General features: G+C 44.7%; 1 protein-coding gene across 1 annotated transcript in view; it reads left to right on the forward strand.

The window, feature by feature from the left end:
- Nucleotides 1-21,414, forward strand: part of eml3 (EMAP like 3) — a 67,234-nt gene that overhangs the window by 16,753 nt on the left and 29,067 nt on the right. Inside the window, exons 2-4 of the mRNA XM_079257652.1 lie at nt 14,574-14,750; nt 14,850-14,955; nt 15,962-16,411. Coding sequence (XP_079113778.1) covers nt 14,574-14,750; nt 14,850-14,955; nt 15,962-16,411 — 733 coding nt within the window. The remainder of the gene's footprint in view (nt 1-14,573; nt 14,751-14,849; nt 14,956-15,961; nt 16,412-21,414) is intronic.

Below are 21,414 nucleotides of genomic sequence, written 5' to 3' on the forward strand. Positions count from 1 at the left end.
GGTAAACACCACTCAGTTTCTCTGTAGCAGGATAAATAACATAAAGAATAAAATATTAATGCAATATAAACATGAGTAAATAATGGCTATTTAGCTAATTTTTTTTTTTTTTTAAATTCATTGAATGAAACTAAATTAAATTTAAAGAACTTTATTGAATGAAAATTTCAAATGAGTAGAAAAAAAATCTAAATAAAAAATATTTTAAAAAATAGAAATTCTTATAAATATTAAGTGTTTTGGATCAAAAGGAAAAAATAATGAAAAAATTTAAATGAAATAAATTTGATAAAATATTTTATTTTGTTAAATTGAAATTAAATAAAAAGAAAAGAAATATTACTGTATTAAACATTAAAACCATGTGCTTCATCGTAATTTCATGTCTTTATTTTAGGGTTGTTGAAATTCCTCATTGTCTGCTGTGATGGGCCGAGCAGTGACGCACAGTCTGGCACAGGTTTAAAGTTCAAAAATAGGTTTTTTTTATTTTGACCCAAAAAAGAAAAAGTTGTTTTAACATAAATGAATAAATCAGGCCTATAAAAGATGTCAACTTAACAAAACTATAATCAAAGAATTTGTAACAGAAGTAACTAAAGCAACAAAATGAAACAAACGACCTAATGAATGACACACAAGGGGAAACTTAAATAGTGGCTGATCAGCCCAAACAAAAACAGACAAAGGGGATGACACACAAAAGCCTAACTAAATGAACAGAAGAAAACCCTAAATTCCCCCTCCCATTTCTGCCACTGGTTCGGTCCAATTAGCTGGCTCCACCCCGTGGCCACCTGCTGGTTGCCAGCCAAGGGACTGGAGCTGCTGGAACTCAAGGAAAAAACAAATGAAAACCATCACAACGTAAACTAAAATGCGCGCTTTTTCAGAATAGCTGTGATGCTACATGAAAAAGATGTCTAATATTGGTTCTGCAAATTAAACCCTGGTTGAACAAATAAATATGTGTGTGTGATGCACTTTGATATTACCCATGTGTGGCTGTAGACACAGCCATCACATCTGCTCAGTGATGCTCTCACTGATGTCCACGTTTTTCTAGTGGTGCGAGAACCAAGAGTAGGCGGGCCAAACAAATAACGCCAAATTAGGATTATTAACACAGTAATAAGTGTTGTTTACACATTATTATTATTTTATTTTTATTATTTTATAACTACAATAAAATTTCTCTGGGATAAAAAAAAATGTATTTTTATTTTCTTTTTGTTTTAATATGTTAACAAGTTGTTGTGGTCATTCTGCAGATCAGCAAATTCACACAGATTGACTCAGATTACCACAGATTAATGCAGATTATTGCAGATCAACACAGATTTCCACATATTCCTGTAGATTTCTGTAGATAAACCCATATTACCGCAGATTACCACAGATGGACACAGAATACTGCAGATTAATGCATATTACCAGAAATTGCTGCAAATTACCCCATATTACGACAGATTAACACAGACAAGATTACTGCAGATTACCACATATTAACACAGATTACTCTAGAATAATACAGATTAACAGAAATGACTTCAGATTACTGCAGATTACCACATAGTTACACAGATTACTGCAGATTAGCACAGAGTAACACAGATTACTACATATTAACACAGATTACTGCAGACTAATAAAGGTTAACAGAAATGACTTCAGATTACTGCAGATTACCACAGATTAACACAGATTACTGCAGATTACTACATATTAACACAGATTACTGCAGATTAGCACATATAAACACGGATTACTGCATATTAGTACATATAAACACGGATTACTGTAGATTACCACATATAAACACGGGTTACTGCAGATTAGCACAGATTAACACGGGTTACTGCAGAATAATACAGGTTAACAGATATGACTTCAGATTACCGCAGATTACCACAGATTACCACATATTAACACAGATTACTGCAGATTACCACATATTAACACAGATTACTGCGGATTAGCACATATAAACACGGATTACTGCAGATTACCACATATAAACACAGGTTACTACAGATTAGCACAGATTAACACAGATTACTGCAGATTAACACAGATTACTGCAGATTAGCACAGATTAACATAGATTACTGCAGAATAATACAGGTTAACAGAAATGACTTCAGATTACCGCAGATTACCACATATTAACACAGATTACTGCAGATTACCACATATTAACACAGATTACTGCAGATTACCACATAGTAACACAGATTACTGCAGATTACCACATAGTAACACAGATTACTGCAGATTAGCACATATTAACACAGATTACTGCATATTACCACAGATTAACACAGATTACTGCATATTACCACAGATTAACACAGATTGGGGAGGTGCCAGTCTGGTTGCTGCAGGGCAGCTTCAGAAATATGTTATGCCATCAAAGCAAGTGAGAAGCAGAGAAACACAATAAAAACGTTAAATGTGGTATGAGACGCAGACAATGTTGACACAAAGCCTTTGGTGTCCCGTGTCCATCCATCACTGTCTAAACAATGGAGTCAGATGGAGTTCTTGTGGCTTGTGGAGCGAAACTTGTTTATTTGTTTATGACTCGTCTTTGATGCCGTCTGCTGATTAATGATCTGTATTTGTGTGTGAAGAACAAGGCAGCAGGCCTGCAGAGGAACGAGCTCTCGCCATGTGTTTCTGCTTTTCTCAGCCGTTTCCGTCCACGTTTCAGTATCGGCCTCACAAAAACAGCCTGGAATGTTTTTAATTGTTTATCATCAGGCTGCTGTTTTGTCAGCGGGGCTATAAAAGCTGCAGACCGGTTTCTGATGAAACCTGAATGGGAAGGAGGTTCCTCGCAGACCTGCATCTGTCCCAGCCATGCTCCAGTTTTCTTTCTAATAACAGTGATTGTCAGTTTTAATACTACAGACACGAAACAATGCATGAACCATGAGTTGCAGAAGGGTCTGCCGAACACAGATGTTCTTCCACGCTGCTGTGTAATTTTTATGACCAGTTAAAAACACCCCTCGCTTAGAGAGTTAGGGGACAATCTGAGAAAAGATGGAATGGTGGTGAATGAGGTGGTAGGGGGCCGAACTGGGAGAAAACCGTGAGGCTCATCGCAGCGACAGTTGGATGGAAGTCAGGAAAAATGTCCAGGTTTTCATATATAATTTGCGTATCTCTGCGAAAAACTGGGTGTATGAGAAGTTATAGAAATTTTCTCACACAACTTAAACTCTGATTGTCTCACAAGCAGAAAAGATGTAAAAATGTCCTTTCAGGCAGCAGAAGGTTCATCTTTCCAGGCCCGTTTAAACTTCTAATGAAGTTTCTGAATTCTGAGTTTTAGGGCTTGAAAGTGGGCCTGGTGTTTTACCCACATGTGCAAAAAGCCTTTTCATTCATCGGGAGAAATCTGGCAGAATGATTTTCATAAAAACAACCAAAAAGCACTTGTCCCGATGTAGACGTAACTTTTGGGACTGAGTTAAAGCTGCGTGATGAGTCAGATGCAGAGAAATGTGAAGGAAATGTCACAATAAGCAGAGTTTATGCACACTAATTGTAATGTTTATGTTTACAGCATTGGACCCATAGTGAAGCTAAACTAGAAACCCCCCCCCCCCCCCCCCAATCAATCCCACAGCAGGTTAATAACAGCAGAAAGTTGGATTGCTGTGAATCGTTCCTAAACGCAGCATGTTTGTCCATAAATGTTCCTGGTGTCCTGCCAATAGTGACGCAACGCGGAGCGTTACTGAGTCGCCAGATAAACTGTCTACAAGCAGCCTGAGGCCTCATACAAGTGTTGACATGCTGGATGTGATTCACAGTGATTCGCCTCTAACAGCTCCTGTTTTTTCTTTTGCTGAAAGCATTTAACTGGAAGAAATATTTCATCATCGCCTCGGTTTCAAAACGCTTGGAGGAGGGGAAAATATTCCTTCTGAGCAAATGTTAACATGGAATTCCTGGTAATTCTTCACAGTAATAAAGGCTGCACAGGAAAGTGCAACAGACCAGCAAAATCAACGGCCTTTAGGTGGATCTATGATTCCTGAGTCTCTTTTGTGTAGTGGTCACGCAGACTTGGGCCTGTGGGGATGTATGGAAGTGTTGATGTCCCAGACAGCCGGGCCCAGCAGTGACTTCCCTCCATCTAATAGTCAACCATGTTTTCTGGCTTCTTTCTTACAATTTAGATTTTGAAAGAAATTCTCTTATCTTGTAAAATTCCACAAATCGGACAAGTGGACCCGGCAGCCGTTTGCTCTGACAAGCATTTTTCCTCTTTATCATGTGAATCAGTTGCTCTCTGGGATAAAACCCCGCTAGGAGAAACACGTGACGACGGTATTCACTACAGCCGAACTTTATCTTAAATATGTCTCTGGATCTGGAGAAAGGAACATGTGGCCAAAAATCTGGGAGCACAAGAGAAGCTGATCGTCTGGCGTAGGAAGGCCCAACTCTACGTTCAGCGCAATCTTGTGTCGGGCCAGTAAAGTACTTCAATTCAGCTTTATTTATACAGCGCCGATTCACATCAACGTCATAGCAGGAGACTATACAGACACGACATACCGACAACATACAGACACGACATACCGACAACATACAAACACGACATACAGACAACATACAAACACGACATACAGACAGGTCATACCGACACGTCGTAAAGACAAAACATACCAACAACTTACAGACACATCATGCAGACACAACATAAAGACATGTCATACAGACACGATATACAGACACGACATAAAGACATGATGTACAGACACGATATACAGACACGACATACAGACACGACATACAGACACGACATACAGACACGACATGACACGACATACAGACACGACATACAGACACCACATACAAACACGACATACAGACACGACATACAGACACGACATACAGACACGACATACAGACACGATATACAGACACGACATACAGACATGATATACAGACATGATATACAGACACGACATACAGACACGACATACAGACACGACATACAGACACGATATACAGACACGACATACAGACACCACATACAAACACGACATACAGACACGACATACAGACACGACATACAGACACGACATACAGACACGATATACAGACACGACATACAGACATGATATACAGACATGATATACAGACACGACATACAGACACGACATACAGACACCACATACAGACACGACATACAGACACGACATACAGACAGGATATACAGACACGACATGACACGACATACAGACACGACATGACACGACATACAGACACGACATACAGACATGATATACAGACATGATATACAGACACGACATACAGACACCACATACAGACACCACATACAGACACCACATACAGACACAACATACAGACACGATATACAGACACGATATACAGGCACAACGTACACACACGTCATACAGACACGACATACAGACACCACATACAGACACCACATACAGACACGACATACAGACACGACATACAGACACGTCATACAGACACGTCATACAGACACGACATACAGACACCACATACAGACACAACATACAGACACGATATACAGACACGATATACAGGCACAACGTACACACACGTCATACAGACACGACATACAGACACCACATACAGACACCACATACAGACACGACATACAGACACGATATACAGACACGACATACAGACACGACATACAGACACGTCATACAGACACGTCATACAGACACGACATACAGACACGACATACAGACACGATATACAGACACCACATACAGACACGATATACAGACACGACATACAGACACCACATACAGACACGATATACAGACACGACATACAGACACGACATACAGACACCACATACAGACATGACATACAGACACGTCATACAGACACGTCATACAGACACGTCATACAGACACCACATACAGACACCACATACAGACACCACATACAGACACGACATACAGACACGACATACAGACACGACATACAGACACGACATACAGACACGACATACAGACACGATATACAGACACGACATACAGACACCACATACAGACACGATATACAGACACGACATACAGACACCACATACAGACACGACATACAGACACCACATACAGACACCACATACAGACACGATATACAGACACGACATACAGACACGACATACAGACACGACATACAGACACCACATACAGACACCACATACAGACACGACATACAGACACCACATACAGACACCACATACAGACACCACATACAGACACGACATACAGACACGACATACAGACACGACATACAGACACGATATACAGACACGACATACAGACACGACATACAGACACGACATACAGACACCACATACAGACACGACATACAGACACGATATACAGACACGACATACAGACACGACATACAGACACGATATACAGGCACAACGTACAGACACGTCATACAGACACCACATACAGACACGACATACAGACACGACATACAGACACGACATACAGACACGATATACAGGCACAACGTACACACACGTCATACAGACACCACATACAGACACCACATACAGACACCACATACAGACACGACATACAGACACGATATACAGACACGACATACAGACACGACATACAGACACGTCATACAGACACGTCATACAGACACGACATACAGACACGACATACAGACACGATATACAGACACCACATACAGACACGATATACAGACACGACATACAGACACCACATACAGACACGATATACAGACACGACATACAGACACGACATACAGACACGACATACAGACACCACATACAGACATGACATACAGACACGTCATACAGACACGTCATACAGACACCACATACAGACACCACATACAGACACCACATACAGACACCACATACAGACACGACATACAGACACGACATACAGACACGACATACAGACACGACATACAGACACGACATACAGACACGATATACAGACACGACATACAGACACCACATACAGACACGATATACAGACACGACATACAGACACCACATACAGACACGACATACAGACACCACATACAGACACCACATACAGACACGATATACAGACACGACATACAGACACGACATACAGACACGACATACAGACACGACATACAGACACGACATACAGACACCACATACAGACACCACATACAGACACCACATACAGACACCACATACAGACACCACATACAGACACCACATACAGACACGACATACAGACACGACATACAGACACGACATACAGACACGACATACAGACACGACATACAGACACCACATACAGACACGACATACAGACACGACATACAGACACGACATACAGACACGACATACAGACACGATATACAGGCACAACGTACAGACACGTCATACAGACACCACATACAGACACGACATACAGACACGACATACAGACACGACATACAGACACCACATACAGACACCACATACAGACACCACATACAGACACCACATACAGACACCACATACAGACACCACATACAGACACCACATACAGACACCACATACAGACACCACATACAGACAGGATATACAGACACGACATACAGACACGATATACAGACACCACATACAGACACCACATACAGACACCACATACAGACACCACATACAGACACGACATACAGACACGACATACAGACACGACATACAGACACCACATACAGACACCACATACAGACACCACATACAGACACCACATACAGACACCACATACAGACACCACATACAGACACCACATACAGACACCACATACAGACACCACATACAGACACGATATACAGACACGACATACAGACACGACATACAGACACGATATACAGGCACAACGTACAGACACGTCATACAGACACCACATACAGACACGACATACAGACACGACATACAGACACGACATACAGACACCACATACAGACACCACATACAGACACCACATACAGACACCACATACAGACACAACATACAGGCACCACATACAGGCACCACATAGAGACACGACATACAGACACGACATACAGACACGACATACAGACACGACATACAGACACGACATACAGACACGACATACAGACACGATATACAGGCACAACGTACAGACACGTCATACAGACACCACATACAGACACCACATACAGACACAACATACAGACACCACATACAGACACCACATACAGACACGACATACAGACACGACATACAGACACGACATACAGACACGACATACAGACACCACATACAGACACCACATACAGACACCACATACAGACACCACATACAGACACGATATACAGGCACGACATACAGGCACGACATACAGACACCACATACAGACACCACATACAGACACCACATACAGACACCACATACAGACACGACATACAGGCACGACATACAGACACGACATACAGACACGACATACAGACACGACATACAGACACGATATACAGACACGACATACAGACACGACATACAGACACGACATACAGACACGACATACAGACACGACATACAGACACGACATACAGACACGACATACAGACACCACATACAGACACGACATACAGACACGACATACAGACACCACATACAGACACCACATACAGACACCACATACAGACACCACATACAGACACCACATACAGACACGACATACAGACACGACATACAGACACGACATACAGACACGACATACAGGCACGACATACAGGCACGACATACAGACACCACATACAGACACCACATACAGACACCACATACAGGCACGACATACAGACACGACATACAGACACGACATACAGACACGACATACAGACACGACATACAGACACGACATACAGGCACAACGTACAGACACGTCATACAGAGACGACATACAGACACCACATACAGACACGACATACAGACACGACATACAGACACGACATACAGACACCACATACAGACACCACATACAGACACGACATACAGACACCACATACAGACACGACATACAGACACGACATACAGACACGTCATACAGAGACGACATACAGACACCACATACAGACACGACATACAGACACGACATACAGACACGACATACAGACACCACATACAGACACCACATACAGACACGACATACAGACACCACATACAGACACGACATACAGACACGACATACAGACACGTCATACAGACACGACATACAGACACCACATACAGACACGACATACAGACACCACATACAGACACGATATACAGACACGACATACAGGCACAACGTACAGACACGTCATACAGAGACGACATACAGACACCACATACAGACACCACATACAGACACCACATACAGACACGACATACAGACACGACATACAGACACCACATACAGACACGTCATACAGAGACGACATACAGACACGACATACAGACACGACATACAGACACCACATACAGACACCACATACAGACACCACATACAGACACCACATACAGACACGACATACAGACACGATATACAGACACGACATACAGACACGACATACAGACACGTCATACAGACACGTCATACAGACACGTCATACAGACACGACATACAGACACGACATACAGACACGATATACAGACACCACATACAGACACGATATACAGACACCACATACAGACACCACATACAGACACGATATACAGACACGACATACAGACACGACATACAGACACCACATACAGACACCACATACAGACACGTCATACAGACACGTCATACAGACACCACATACAGACACGACATACAGACACCACATACAGACACGACATACAGACACGACATACAGACACGACATACAGACACGACATACAGACACGATATACAGACACGACATACAGACACCACATACAGACACGATATACAGACTCGACATACAGACACCACATACAGACACCACATACAGACACCACATACAGACACCACATACAGACACGACATACAGACACGACATACAGACACGATATACAGACACCACATACAGACACGACATACAGACACCACATACAGACACGATATACAGACACGACATACAGACACGACATACAGACACGACATACAGACACCACATACAGACACCACATACAGACACCACATACAGACACGACATACAGACACGACATACAGACACGACATACAGACACGACATACAGACACGACATACAGACACGATATACAGACACGACATACAGACACGACATACAGACACGACATACAGACACCACATACAGACACGACATACAGACACGATATACAGACACGACATACAGACACGACATACAGACACGATATACAGGCACAACGTACAGACACGTCATACAGACACCACATACAGACACGACATACAGACACGACATACAGACACGACATACAGACACCACATACAGACACGTCATACAGAGACGACATACAGACACGACATACAGACACCACATACAGACACCACATACAGACACGACATACAGACACGACATACAGACACGATATACAGACACGATATACAGACACGACATACAGACACCACATACAGACACGATATACAGACACGACATACAGACACCACATACAGACACGACATACAGACACCACATACAGACACCACATACAGACACCACATACAGACACGATATACAGACACGACATACAGACACGACATACAGACACGACATACAGACACGACATACAGACACGATATACAGACACGACATACAGACACGACATACAGACACGACATACAGACACCACATACAGACACGACATACAGACACGATATACAGACACGACATACAGACACGACATACAGACACGATATACAGGCACAACGTACAGACACGACATACAGACACGACATACAGGCACGACATACAGGCACGACATACAGGCACGACATACAGGCACGACATACAGGCACGACATACAGACACGACATACAGACACGACATACAGACACGATATACAGGCACAACGTACAGACACGACATACAGACACGACATACAGGCACGACATACAGGCACGACATACAGGCACGACATACAGGCACGACATACAGACACCACATACAGACACCACATACAGACACCACATACAGACACCACATACAGACACGATATACAGACACCACATACAGGCACGACATACAGGCACGACATACAGGCACGACATACAGACACGACATACAGACACGACATACAGACACGACATACAGACACGATATACAGACACGACATACAGACACGACATACAGACACGACATACAGACACGACATACAGACACGACATACAGACACGACATACAGGCACAACGTACAGACACGTCATACAGAGACGACATACAGACACCACATACAGACACGATATACAGACACGACATACAGACACGACATACAGACACCACATACAGACACGACATACAGACACGACATACAGACACCACATACAGACACGACATACAGACACGTCATACAGACACGACATACAGACACCACATACAGACACGACATACAGACACGACATACAGACACCACATACAGACACGATATACAGACACGACATACAGACACGATATACAGACACCACATACAGACACGTCATACAGAGACGACATACAGACACGACATACAGACACCACATACAGACACCACATACAGACACCACATACAGACACCACATACAGACACCACATACAGACACCACATACAGACACCACATACAGACACGACATACAGACACGACATACAGACACGACATACAGACACGACATACAGACACCACATACAGACACCACATACAGACACGATATACAGACACGATATACAGGCACAACGTACAGACACGTCATACAGACACGTCATACAGACACGTCATACAGACACGACATACAGACACGACATACAGACACGACATACAGACACCACATACAGACACGACATACAGACACGACATACAGACACCACATACAGACACGACATACAGACACGACATACAGACACGTCATACAGACACGACATACAGACACCACATACAGACACGACATACAGACACGACATACAGACACCACATACAGACACGATATACAGACACGACATACAGGCACAACGTACAGACACGTCATACAGAGACGACATACAGACACCACATACAGACACCACATACAGACACCACATACAGACACCACATACAGACACGACATACAGACACGACATACAGACACCACATACAGACACGTCATACAGAGACGACATACAGACACAACATACAGACACGACATACAGACACCACATACAGACACCACATACAGACACCACATACAGACACCACATACAGACACGACATACAGACACGACATACAGACACCACATACAGACACGATATACAGGCACAACGTACAGACACGTCATACAGACACGTCATACAGACACGTCATATAGACACGACATACAGACACGACATACAGACACGACATACAGACACGACATACAGACAGGATATACAGACACGACATACAGACACAACATACAGACAGGATATACAGACAGGATATACAGATACGACGTACAGATACGACATACAGACAGGATATACAGACAGGATATACAGATACGACATACAGATACGACATACAGATACGACATACAGATACGACATACAGATACGACATACAGACACGACATACAGACACGACATACAGACATGACATACAGATACGACATACAGACACGACATACAGACACGACATACAGACACGACATACAGACACGACATACAGACACGACATACAGACACGACATACAGATACGACATACAGATACGACATACAGATACGACATACAGACACGACATACAGACACGACATACAGACACGATATACAGATACGACATACAGACACGACATACAGACACGACATACAGATACGACATACAGATACGACATACAGACACGACATACAGACACGACATACAGACATGACATACAGATACGATATACAGACATGATATACAGATACGACATACAGATACGACATACAGACATGACATACAGACACGACATACAGACATGATACACAGATACGACATACAGATACGACATACAGACACGACATACAGACACGACATACAGACATGACATACAGATACGATATACAGACATGATATACAGATACGACATACAGATACGACATACAGACATGACATACAGACACGACATACAGACATGATACACAGATACGACATACAGATACGACATACAGACACGACATACAGACACGACATACAGACACGACATACAGACACGACATACAGACCAATCTACAGATTAAGAGCATAAAACAAACCAGCACCTATTTACTAAACACCCCATATCAACTTTCAAGTCCACCAGAGAAAGTTGCAGCAGACTATCAGCGTTTCATCCTGCAGTCCATAAAGAGCCGGCGGATCAGCCATCATTCTTAGATGATAAAACATCCTTTCTCCAGTCTTTGTGGGTCTTTTTTATGTTTGTTGCGCTTGCCATGCCCCTCCACGGATCAGCTGATTATCCCCCGCTGCAGCGTGCACGTCGTTTATATAAATTCTCCCGCCGCTTTTGTGGACTTGATTTAGTTTTTTTTCCATTTTAAAATAAAATAAATAATTGTTTTTTCTTTCCTTTTTTTTTTTTTTAAAATAAGGTTTGACTCAACAAACACTTTTTCATGTTGTTTTAGTACAGAAAAGTACCGGTACACGACCAAGCAGTTTACTTTTACTTCTGGAAAACATTGTGAAAACAACCTGAAACTTCTGCTGAAAAATAAGTGACTCACACACACACACACACACACACACACACACACACACACTCACACACTTACACACTTACACACTCACACACACACTTACACACTCACACACACACTTACACACTTACACACTCACACACACACACTTACACACACACACACACACACACACACACACACACTTACACACTCACACACACACACACACACTTTCACACACACTCACACACTTACACACACACACACACTTTCACACACACTCACACACTTACACACTCACACACACACACACACACACACACACACACACACTTTCACACACACTCACACACTTACACACACACACACACACACACACTTTCACACACACTCACACACTTACACACTCACACACACACACACACACACACAGAGACTCACACACACACACACACACACACACACACACTCACACACTCACACACACACACTCACACACACACACACACACAGACAAACACACACAGACTCACACACACTCACACACTCACACACACACACTCACACACACACACACACAGACAAACACACACAGACTCACACACACACACAAAGGAGGAGGAGGATGGATGATAAACGGATCAGGGGAAAACAAGATGGATGACAGTCATGTGTCCCGACGTTCCGGTCTGTTTGCAGACGATGTGTCGGCAGACGGGAGCGCAGACTTCCAGGACCGGAGCTCCATGATGGAGGTCCGTCTGCAGGCTCAGGAGGAGGAGATCACTCTGCTGAAGTCCTCGCTGGCTGACGCCCTGCGACGGATCCGCGTTCATGACCAGCTCATCCCATTGCTGAAGCAGCAGCTCATAGCAGGTGGGTGTCGGAGGTTCGGGACACGGTGTGGAGACGGGAGAGTTCTGCTCACTTTGTCTTGTGGAGAGCTGCGTTTCTAACCCGCCCTGCCCTCCTCAGTGAACCCAGCTGCTGCTCGGGTTCTGAACCAGGTCTGCTGCTCGGACGGATGCTCGGGCAGCGGAAAACTCTTGGATGGGATTCGCCACCCTGCCTCTGCTACCAGGTGACTTAAACCCAGCTAAACTCCTTAGCTTCTTGATCTTTGTTTTGGTTTCCATAGTAACGGGACAGAAACCAAGCCTGATCATCCGGCTTCAGAATGTTTTAATCTGGAACATTAAAATGACAGCAGCAACATGACGCAGCCAGCAGTACCCTCCAAGAGTCCAAAGTTTACAACACAGCTGCAGGCTGAGTTGAGTCCATGAGGCTAAAGCACAAAGAGCAGACAGAATAACAGGAAGACACACACTGTTGGTCTCTTAAACATCCATTCGACTCGCGCCGTTTCACACAGATCAGAGTCAACAGGCCGCTTCTGCAGGAAAACCTGAACTCGTTTAAAAGTTTGGGCTCTAGAAGCTGGGCTTGTCGCGGAGGAGCAGGAATGTTCCTGAAACAGGGATAGACTGGAAACGGGAGCGGTACTCATGGAAACACAATGCCCGGGTGCAGATTTGCCCATTTTCAGTATTAGGGACCAGAAAAGTTGTTGCCGCCTACTTTCCTGACCCACACATGTCACATTAAGCCTGACAGATCCACAGACGGTTAGCAGAGTCTGACGGACGTCCAGCGGCCAGCTGGACTCAGGAAACACACATATTTATGTAGAAAAACATGCTTTTCATAAAGTCTCATTCAGTCAAAGTGCTGCCATCGCCGCATTGTTGTGATAAAAGTGGAATATTAAGTGTAACGTTACTAAATGAGGATTGGACCCGCATGTCAGCTGGTCGGGGTCCCTCTCTGCCAGCTGACCTGACGGTGGGGAGGAGTTCTGCCTACTCAGAGGGAGGCTTCCAGGTGAACAACAGGTGAGTTGTTTTATCATCCTGCACCAGGATGTTCCAGTAGATCGAGCGATGCAGTGGAACCAGTGCAGGATGGTTTTTGTGTTGGACTTTTGGAGGGTACTGTAGACCGTCTGCATGTTGTGGATGAGGGCCGCCATGCTCCTCCAGCAGGTAATCTTCCTGAATGACTTGTCTGTGTTGACATGTCTCCAGCATTGTGAGCGGCGCTAACGGACACGTAGAAAACCTTCAAACCAGACCAGCAACACACGACAGGTCAACGCAGACAGAGCTCGCTCTCTTCGTCCAACACGGCGGCCAGGACAAGACCCCTCTGTCCAGACGAGCCCAGAGCTTGCACCTGGAGGACGCCCTCCCACCAGGGCAGCCCTTGGCCAAGCTGTGCCGCGTCCCTGGTATGGAGGAGGAGGAGGAGGAGGAGGACCAGGAGGAGGAAGAAGAAGGAGGAGGCGGAGAGCAGGAAAAGGAGCTGACTTGGACGTCCTCAGTGGAGGAGCCAGTCCAGCCGACCACGATCGCAGGTCTGCAGAGGGAGGACTCCCAGGACGGGAGCTGTTCCCCGGACGAGCCCAGCTCTGCCCAGACCTCCGCCAGCTCCCGCTCCGGACCCCTGTCCCCCATCCAGGAAGGAGAGAAGACGCTGTGCGTCACCTTCCCGCTGCTTTCTGCTTAACCACAATCCTCTTTCCAGTGACTGATTGCATGGCTCTAAGATCGCATCAACCTGTACTGAACTCTGCAAACCCCAGCTGAGCGAGCAACCTTCCTCTCCAGGGTGGCGGGGGGGAGATTACGCCGCGTTGGAGCAGGAAACCACAGGCCGTGTGTTTGAGTTGGGGGCTGGGAAACCAAATAACAGCGGTGGCACACAATGGTGACACCCAGTCAGGCTGAGTGACATGTCCACAGTTCGCCTGACAGCTCTCGGCGACGCGGGCCGGGTGGAACATATGAACACACACACACACACACACGCAGAGTAAAGGGTTCCGGTGTGTACGCACCCACCGAGGTAACGGGGGTTGGAAGAGTTCAGGGTGGAAAATCAGTCCAAACAGGCAACACCAGAAGACCCCCACATGGTCCTGCAGCCTCTTTTCTTAGCTCAGGATCGGCCGTTCAGCTGGGTTTTACAGAAAAACACGACTTCTAATCACTTCTAATCACCTTTCCCCTGAAAGAAATCAGTTTCCTGCATGAAGCGCCGCGTTCTCCTCACTCTTTCTGACAAAATCACCAGAGAAAACGGTCCCGCTGCTTTCCTCTGCTCCTGTTTGTACATGCATGATCTATCGGTCACACATCTTTGTTGTGGTTTTCCATCGGGGATGGGTAGCATATGCTGAGCTGGGCTCTGTGGTGGTCCGAGCGGAAAGCTGAGCTGCTTTTCATCAGGGAAGCTGGAAGTGGACCAAAATGCAGTCTTTGTTTGGCTGCATCAAAAATGAAACGTCCTGTATCCATGAAACCTTCTTGATTTGCAGCCAGACCATCATTCTGCTGTCAAGATGCAGGACAGGATAAGTCAAAAAGAAAAATACTCTTAGGGATTGCAGCCAAGAAGTTGATGTTACAGCAATCCGAGTCTTTAATCGTCTCTGACTGCAAAACCAGATAAAATAAGTTCAAATTCAGATTAGTTTTAGGATAACTGCCCTCCTGCTTTCCTAAATATGCCTGAAACCTTTAGGAAATAAGCTAAATAAATGAGTTTTAACTGGGATTGGACACAGCGCTGGAAGAGGCTCCCATCCAGAGATGAGCTCAAATATGGATTTATTTGGAAAGTTTAGTCCTGTTACACAAAACACACCTGAAAACGACTAAAAATAGGATAAATATCAAAGATAATTTAAAAATAATATTCATGTAAAAGTAACAGTGAATATTAATGGACATATAGATGTTAACATGCAAGAATTAGCCAGAGCCGACCGGACACCTGCAGAGCAAGGAAATACAGTTTTACTGAAGTATGAAGCAACAGTGGAAGGAAAAGGATTTCCGTCTCATATTTTATCTGATTTCTGCTATTAAAATGAGACTGATGTTAAAATATTCGTCTTTGTCGACGACCAGTTAGTCGTGAAACATTCTGGATGTAAAGTGAAGAAACAATTTAGCAGTGTTTCCTGGCAGTGATGATCCGATTTGTCCCAAACTGCACTGATTAAAATGTTCAGGTAAAATGTTGGGACTGAGGTCACGTCACAATCTGTAACTCCTCCCCTTTTAAAGGGGGAGGAGTTACAATTACTCCTCCCATGTGGAGTTATTCCTCCTACATGACCTTGACGTGCTGGTCCAAGTGTACCTGTCTAGGTGTACCTGTCCAAATGTACCTGTCCAGGTGTACCTGTCCAAATGTACCTGTCCAAGTGTACCTGTCCAGGTGTACCTGTCCAAATGTACCTGTCCAGGTGTACCTGTCCAAGTGTACCTGTCCAGGTGTACCTGTCCAGGTGTACCTGTCCAAATGTACCTGTCCAGGTGTACCTGTCCAAGTGTACCTGTCCAGGTGTACCTATCCAAATGTACCTGTCCAGGTGTACCTGTCCAAATGAACCTGTCCAGGTGTATCTACAGGATACATGATGCAGCATCAGGAACATTTTGGGAATATTTCTCCTGTTAAGTGAAGAGTTGATTCAGTTAAACGGTGAGTCAGCTGTGTTTCACTTCCCACATGTTGATGGATGGTACTTTTATTCCACTGTGTGTGTGTGTGTGTGTGTGTGTGTGTGTGTGTGTGTGTGTGTGTGTGTGTGTGTGTCATCAGGAAACGGGGTGTGTCGCAACGTCTTTCAAAACAAAGATGAAAAATAGTTTTTTGTGTTTTTCTTTCTTGGTCGTCTGGAGCCTGAAGTTCAGTAAAATCTGAACATCATTAGATCTGGTTCCTTCCTCTGCTGGACTGGTTTCCTGCGACATGACCTGAACAATGGGTCAACGTGGTCGGACAGAACTTGATCTCACACTGTTCAGGAGAGACAAGAATCAAGTGTGTTGGAGCAGGAAACTTCTAAAACCTGCAGGACTGTGACCCTCAGGGAATGGAGCTGGAGACCCGTGATGTCCAGCCGGAAGTCCAGCCGGAAGTCCAGCTGGATGTCCAGCCGGATGTCCAGCCGGAAGTCCAGCCGGAAGTCCAGCCGGATGTCCAGCCGGAAGTCCAGCCGGATGTCCAGCCGAATGTCCAGCCGGAAGTCCAGCTGAATGTCCAGCCGAATGTCCAGCCGGATGTCCAGCCGGAAGTCCAGCCGGATGTCCAGCCGGAAGTCCAGCCGGAAGTCCAGCCGGAAGTCCAGCCGGATGTCCAGCCGGAAGTCCAGCCGAATGTCCAGCCGGAAGTCCAGCCGGAAGTCCAGCCGGATGTCCAGCCGGAAGTCCAGCCGAATGTCCAGCCGGAAGTCCAGCCGGAAGTCCAGCCGAATGTCCAGCCGGAAGTCCAGCCGGAAGTCCAGCCGGAAGTCCAGCCGGATGTCCAGCCGAATGTCCAGCCGGATGTCCAGCCGGAAGTCCAGCCGGAAGTCCAGCCGGATGTCCAGCCGGAAGTCCAGCCGGAAGTCCAGCCGAATGTCCAGCCGGAAGTCCAGCCGGAAGTCCAGCCGAATGTCCAGCCGGAAGTCCAGCCGGAAGTCCAGCCGGATGTCCAGCCGAATGTCCAGCCGGAAGTCCAGCCGGAAGTCCAGCCGGAAGTCCAGCCGGAAGTCCAGCCGGATGTCCAGCCGGAAGTCCAGCCGGAAGTCCAGCCGAATGTCCAGCCGGAAGTCCAGCCGGATGTCCAGCCGGAAGTCCAGCCGAATGTCCAGCCGGAAGTCCAGCCGGAAGTCCAGCCGAATGTCCAGCCGGAAGTCCAGCCGGCTTTATCAGAAGTAACGTTCCCATGATGTTCTCTGTTCTGATGGAGGTTTAGGCTCCAGTCCAGAACATTCATTCATTCTGAAAGAAGTTGTTTTTTAGGCAAGCCTGAAATCTTTTTCCTTTCTGCTTCGTGCCATTTTCTTTTTCCTCACCAGTAACTCAAGTACTGGTCTTCACACATCGTAACAAACCTCCAGTAGTATGTAAACACAGATAAACTGCTTTCATGGCAACATGAGGAGGGTCTTATATCGTAATCTGAAAACTAAAACACAGAAATGAAAGGGTTAAATGCACCATTAAAACTCTGCCGGATCTCTGAGGCCCTCGAGGGCCGTCATCTTCAGCGTCTCTGGAACGGTGGTGAGTAACTCTGAAGGATTTCTGACCCTTCAGCTGATATACGGAGGTTTTCCAGTGTTTAGAAATGATGATGAAGTCACTTCCTGTCAGACTTTCCACCAATCAGAGAGCTGAAGCTGACGGTAACGTCCAATCAGGAGCAGAAAAGCAGAGAAACATCGGTCTCTGTGGCTGGAATAAAGCCCGGGAGATTTCTGCTGTTTCTACAAATGGCCTGCTCCAACAGAGTTGGGGGAGTTATCTCCTACTGGAACTCAACCAGTAGGAATTCTCCACCAGTAAAGGAGTTTTCCATCAGGCATCTTGTAGGAAGCCAAAGACTAAAGGATGAACATCTGCAGAGAGGCATGGCGTCCGTTGGTCCTGTGGAGTCTGTTTTGTAGAGCGCAGCGGTTCAGAGACGGCCTGACTGCTTTCTCCTTTGACCTCTGACCTCTCCGGCTCGCCTCTGTTAGGGAGCGTTTCTTTTGGTCGGCCATGTTTTCATTTCCTCCGGCCTGACCCAGACTTCCTGTCCTGCTCACGTTTCCTTATTTCTGCTTGGAAATGTCCCGTTGTGTGACGGTCCGTGTTGATGCTGGTTTATGTTCTGTGTTTGGGTTTAAACAGACTTGCTGCTCTTCTGACTGGAAACTAAACCAAACCTGGAGTTTGGATTCATTTTATTCTACAGGAGTTGGATTAGACTGTTTTTCTGTAAACAACAATCAATAGGCGCACAGTTAGATCTGGAATATTGGAATATTCCCCTGCAGGTGGAGAATTCCTCCAGGGAAGGACTTCGGTCTGAGTGATGATCTGCAGGACGGCAGTAAAAACCAAACGTGTTAAATGGAAGTGAAGGTTCTCAGCAGTTTTCGGACACACAAATAGATACAAAATAAAGGTGGGAAAACAACAAAAATGAGATAAAAATAAACAAAAAAATATTAAAAAGTAAAAAAAGACAAAAATAATTTCCTTTGAAAATTAGTAAAAATATAAAAATAAAATAGAAATAAAAAATAAAAATCAAATGACAAAACACATAAAACAAAAAAGATACAAAAGACAAAAGAATTACATAAAAAAAATCTTTAAAAGTGGAGAGAAAGACAAAAACAAAAAATAAAAATAAAAAAAGATATCAGGGATAGAGAATCAAAAAAGAGAAAAAGCAAAAGGCCAAAACAGTAAAAATAAAAAAGAAAGAAAACAAAACAATTATGTGTAAAAACAAAATGAGGAAAAAAAGAAAAAGTGAAAAAGAAAGCACAAAAAAAGATTTAAAAAAAAAAGGAAAATAAAACAGAAAAAAAAGAAAAGAACAGAAGAAGAGTAAAACCAAACCAAACCTGTGAGCAGGAACGAGGGTCGATGTGGACGGTAAAGACCTGATTCTAGTCCTGGTTAATCAGGAAGTCTTCAGGCGGCTCGGC

This window comes from Telmatherina bonti, assembly GCF_933228915.1.
Source record: "Telmatherina bonti genome assembly, chromosome: 18".
Classification (NCBI taxonomy): Eukaryota; Metazoa; Chordata; class Actinopteri; order Atheriniformes; family Telmatherinidae; genus Telmatherina; species Telmatherina bonti.